The sequence below is a fragment of the Trachymyrmex septentrionalis genome, unplaced genomic scaffold (genome assembly GCF_001594115.1).
Source record: "Trachymyrmex septentrionalis isolate Tsep2-gDNA-1 unplaced genomic scaffold, Tsep1.0 scaffold5, whole genome shotgun sequence".
In the NCBI taxonomy this organism is placed as follows: Eukaryota; Metazoa; Arthropoda; class Insecta; order Hymenoptera; family Formicidae; genus Trachymyrmex; species Trachymyrmex septentrionalis.
Window position 1 is genome coordinate 1,715,075 of NW_017305672.1, and position 6,000 is coordinate 1,721,074.

The 6,000-nt window shown below is 35.7% G+C and overlaps 1 protein-coding gene across 1 annotated transcript in view; it reads right to left on the minus strand.

Moving 5' to 3' along the window:
• The window catches only part of LOC108751573, a 56,121-nt gene that overhangs the window by 2,399 nt on the left and 47,722 nt on the right, over positions 1 to 6,000 (minus strand). The window contains exons 2-3 of the mRNA XM_018491811.1: positions 990 to 1,155; positions 278 to 537 (exon numbers count right to left, since the gene is read on the minus strand). Of these exons, the coding sequence (XP_018347313.1) occupies positions 278 to 537; positions 990 to 1,154 (425 nt within the window). The 5' untranslated portion in view covers position 1,155. The remainder of the gene's footprint in view (positions 1 to 277; positions 538 to 989; positions 1,156 to 6,000) is intronic.

Sequence of the window (6,000 nt, forward strand, 5' to 3'; positions counted from 1 at the left end):
TATTGCGTGCGTGCGTGCGGATGGATGAATTAATTAGTGAATGTGTTCGTTTTTTTAATCTATGAGTAGTTATAAATAAAGCTGTGAAACATTTTTTTTCTACATTTTCGATCTAATGTTGGTAGCGATGCTTGAAGACTATGAATTAATGGGAGTTTTTCTGTTTGACAGGCTAAAGATCGGTATCTTTTTAAGAAAAGAAAAAGGAACGGAAAAGGATTTGTATACTTTTGCGAAATAAAAAGTCAAAGAACAATTCATTGATTGACCACTTTACCTATGCTGAGCCAGCAACATGTCTATACTGGTGACGCTGCGCTGATGAGTATTTTCCTTTTGAGCCACATTCTGTCTTTTGATACAAATCGCTCGCAACGGTGCGAGGAATGCTCCTATTACTAAAAGACTGCTTCCTGTGGCGATTAAAGCTGCTGAGTTCTGAGCAGCCTCTGCACCCGGTGCAAGTTGTACCAAACCGACGACTAGCACCACCGCTCCCATCAGCAACGAGCCGACGACGACGTACAGCGAATTGACCTAGAGTAATATTAGGTGCTTTCTAATTATAAAATCTCTAGATATTTTTGTGCACACGCCGACACAAGTTGCGTTCCAATTGCCGTAATCATCGACACAACGCTACACAGCCCGAGAGCTACTAATTGATTATACATATAAGCTTGTGTTTTATTTTGATAATGTTACTAATCGCTATAAATGAGGTTGGGGGATGTTGAGTGATACTTTTGCTTTATTTTTATTCAATAGGATAAAACAAACTACATTTAGACAATCTAATTCTATCCGAATTGGATCCGAAACTATGCATAGCATAAGTATATATATTCTGTTCCAATGCTACACTTTGTGCATTCCTATATATGTTTATGTTAAGAAGTCTTAAACAATTGAAAAGCATCTATATATTCGATATCTCGTCCCCCTAACGAACAATAGCGAGGAATGGCAAAGTGAGACAAAGTTCTTACCTGTCCGCAGAAATAATACTCCGGGGGTTCCTTATCTATCGTTAGTACTGCCTCGCTTTCCGCCAATGGGCTACCCGGCTGACTATTTCCTATCCGCGAACTTTTTTCCTGGTAATAAGTTTTGTGAAAGACCTTCACCGAAGGTACTGGTAGCGCCGTGATCATTCTGAAACGAGAATATGTAAAAACGTGAGAAACAAGTGATGCAACGATCGAATTAAAGTAGGATTGGGTATTATGAGTATTGCAGGTAATATGAGTATTCTATATTTTTGCAACGATTGATACTAGTAGTGCCAACTGTTGTAAAAAGATGCATCTATCTTCGTGACATTCCAATATCTTGCGAAGTTTGAACTAAATTTATGTATTTTGGATATTTATTATATTAAATAAGTGGATACATTATATTTTATTTCTTTTGTCCTCTAATTTCATAAGGTCTCCAAGCTACATTGAGATAAGATATTTTGTTTTTCGTGTTAATATTTGTAAAATAAACAATATTGAATCATTTTAATCTCACAAAGTCCCGACTATTATTAATTTATTAGACGGGAGTTTTTCGAATAGGTTCCTTATCGTATACTAAAAAAGGAATCTGGCAAAGGGTCAACACTATAGCAATCAGTGTACATTTCTTTAGAAATATATTGCGGCAGAATAATAATAAAACAGACAATACTAGCAATAAAGTCCTAAACACAATGCGAGATAGTAACGATAGAAATAACAATAGCAATAGCAATAGAGGAATCCAACATTCGGAAATATGTTATATATATATATATATATATATATATATATATATATATCAATATACATAAGAACACAGAATAAAGTAATAGCGATAAATTTCCGACGAATTGGAATTCTATGTTTATCGCCTTATAGTCCACCAATCAGCGTTCAGCTTTTACATTCTGTTTATATGTGCTACAACCTTGAAGCAGATGGAAGAATATATACTACAGTCAACATATGAGATCAAATTGATTGACATTTTTATTTCTTTCGCGGTATTGTGCAATAAGAGGCGACAATTAAATATTGCTTATTTGTATCCAGAGCTTGATAGTACTAACAATACGTTAGCAATATGCTAGCAATACATAGCAATTAACAATATTTGACAATATTGTGCGCAATAGGCGGCAATATATAGGAAAACAATACTAACAATACAATAGCAATGCTAGCAATAAAGTGTGTTGCCATAATTAGGGCAAATACGCCGTGCTGGGATTTACGCCACAGAAGTCAGAAAAAATAGACGGAGTAATTTTCCTGCAACTACTCTGTTTACTTTTATGTTATATTAGTATTGTATTATGATTTCAGCTTCTTACTGTTAATATTAATGAAATTATTGAGTTGAATCGATTTGTCATTGTAATAAGTAACGCCATCATAAATTATAATCTACATAAAATAATTACTGTAGGGCGCATAAAAGATATAGTGGTTATTTCGTGATACATAATTGTACAGGAATAGTAAAGCATGTTGTATAGCAAAATACAAGTGCTTTGCTCTTGTATTTTTTGTTGTTTATTGTTTTGTATATCCCACTTTGTTTGTGATATACGGCATTTTTAGCGGGCAGGATTTATGCCCAAAGTATACAAAGTTCATATTGAATTCAGTGCACTAAATGCAATAAAATTATGTACATGAAATATGTATCTCATGTAATAACATTTGTAATATATATAGGAAGATTGTAATTATTGTCTATTACTTCATATACATATTTATTCTTATTCCTTAATAAAACTTTGTAAACATATTTTATAAGTTATTGTTATTTTATGTCTTATTTATAAGCATTATTTGTAAATATTTCATAATTATATGTAAATTTTTCATAAGCCGTAATATACTCCCTTCCTCTTATGAGTAGCCATATATCCCATCTCTATAGGATATACAGCAAAAATGCAAAGGTTTCAAAAAGTTTTTTTTTAATATATGGTGCTTGAATTAATTCGTAGGGTTTTTTTTTTGAAAATTAAGGCTTTATTATGCAAAAATGGTTACAAATAGATTATTCAAAGTATTGCCCATCGCTAGCCACTACCTTTTCCCATCTTTCTGGCAGCATACGGATACCGCGTCGGAAGAACCCTTCATCTTTTGAGGCTATCCACGAATGGACCCATTTTTTACAATCTTCATAAGAAGTGAAGCGTTTCTCAGACAGGCCATATGTCATCGATCGGAACAAGTGGTAGTCGAAAGGAGCAATGTCTGGAGAATACGGCGGGTGGGGTAGGACTTCCCATTTGAGTTTCCAAATAGGTTTTCACCGGTTTTGCAACATATGGTCGAGCATTGTCGTGCTGCAAAATCACTTTGTCGTGTCTATTGCCATATTCCGGCCGTTTTTCCTGTGCGGTTTAAACGTATCAGTTGAGTTCGGTAACGCTCTCCCGTGATCGTTTCATTCGGTTTGAGCAGCTCATAGTAGATCACACCACGCTGATCCCACCAAATGCAGAGCATAAGCTTGGATCCATGGATATTTGACTTCGCCGTTGATGTTGATGGTTGGCCGGGCTTAACCCATGACTTTCTCCGTTTGGGATTGTCGTAGTGGATCCACTTTTCATCTCCAGTCACAATTCGATCCAAAAATCCCTTCCTTTTTTGTCGCTCAAGCAGCTGTTCACAGGTGAAAAAACGCCTTTCCACGTCTCTTGGTTTCAATTCGTATGGGACCCAATTTCCCTGCTTTTGGATCATTCCCATGACTTTCAGGCGTTTACTGACTGTTGAAAAGTTAACTTCCAATGATTCAGCTAAATCTTGAAGTGTTTGACATGGATCTTCATCGAGTAATGACTCCAATTCTTCATCTTTGAATTTTTTCGGCTGCCCAGGTCTTTCCTTGTCTTCCAGCTCAAAATTACCATTTTTAAACCGAGAAAATCACTTCCGACACGTTTGCTCAGCTAGAGCATGCTCTCCATAAACTTCCGCTAAAATTCGATGGCTTTCAGCAGTGCTTTTCTTCATGCTAAAGTAATGAACTAGAACTCCCCCCAAAAACACTTTATCCAGCATAAAGTTAAACATACATATATTCGATAAAGTACGAGGATGGTCCCAGAAGTACCCGACCTGACGTACAGATGGCGATTGTTGTATAACAAAAAAATCACTGTAGGGGAAAGCAACCAACTTTCTAAAGCTTAACTATGAAGTTTGAAGACGCTACGTTGTTCAGTATTTGTTTGGCAGCCATCAATAGTGGACGATCTCGGTAAATTTGCAAAGATGGAAAAAATTGGTCATCGTTATGTGATACAATACTTTCATTTGAAAGGTCTTAGCCCAACCAATATCAAAGCCGAGCTGGATTCTACTCTGGAGGAGTCTGCTCCTTCGTTTACAACAGTAAAATATTGGGTGGCAGAGTTTAAACGAAGCCGTACGAGCTGCGAAGACGAACATCGCAGTGGTCGACCAAGTGAGGTGGCCATTCCAGAAATGGTGAAGAAAATCCACAAAATGGTATTGGGTGACCGTCGATTGAAAGTGCGCGAGCTAGCAGACATTTGAAATGGTAAACATTTCAAAAAGTGCTGTATATCGCATATTGGCTGAAAATTTGGAGATGAGAAAGCTGTGCGCAAAGTGGGTGCCGCGCTTGCTCACAATCCAACAAAAGCAGCGTCGGGAGGATGTTGAGTTAAAGTTCGAATTGCTTCCCCACGCACCCTATTTGCCAGATTTAGCCCCCTCGGATTATTTTCTCTTTCCAAATTTGAAAAAATGGCTCGGTGGTAGAAGATTTACCAACAATGAAGAGGTGGAGTCTGCGGTTAATGGCTATTTTGAGGAGTTCAACGGTTCTTACTATAAACAGGCCATCGAAGCTATTGAACATTGCTGGGAAAAGTGTATCGAGCTAAAAGGAGACTATGTTGAGAAATAAAGATATTTTTTCCCAAATTTTTTGTGTTTTCTTTGTTAGGTCGGGTACTTCTGAGACCACCCTCGTAAAAAGTTTTGTTATTTATGCTTCAACCAAATAACATATACTAAAAACGACGCTCAATAACAGCAGGTTTACGTGGAATAATATAGTCACGCCATCTAATGGATAGGTGGCGTTTCTATGCCACCTATTAGAAAACGCTACGAATTAATTCAAACACCCAATACAAAAAATAAGTATTTCGGATTTCTAATATTTTTGTCATAGTAGTACACAGTACAAAGTTTTTACTGATATAGTTCATTTATCTTAAAAATAATAGATAATACCTAATAAATTAAGTTTTTATTTAATTAAGTTTTTATAGGTGCGGTATATATAAACCGGAGTTATTTTATCTTGATAGCAAAATGTTAACAATTTGGGGCCAATTTGGCAGCAAACTCGATCAAATTTTGACTACAAAGCCATTTGTGTTCGCATTTGACTATGAATTTGTCGACAAAGCTTGTTGATAGGCCAGCAGATTGGTGGCAGAAATCGAGCAGAGTTTGCTTGAATCAGGTACTGCATTCAATCTGTTCTTAATCTGCCATCAGATTATGCAGGACTTTGTTCGGTTTCTGCTACCAATCTGTTGACAAAGCATATGTTGGCTAACAGGCTTTGTCATATTTTTGACAGCAATTTGCTGGCAATGTCAGATAATACAAACTCTGGGTACAATTTGTTATTCGAGCAGGGCCTGTTTGAAATTTGTTTCCGCAGACTTTACTATCAGAGCAGCAATCACTGTACAATTTTTTAATAGTGATTGATGCCTCGGAGTTTGATAATAGCTATTAAATGTATGGTGGAATGCTAATCAAATATTTGGTTAATACAACCAAAAATAACGTTACAAATATTTAATAAGTATTACCAAACTGTTATCATGCTGTAATACTTACTAAATATTTATAAAAACAACATTATTTTTAGTTATATTAATCAAACATTTAATTGGCATTTGTTCTAATAAAATTCTAATAACATTTTATATATATATATATAATATATATATATATA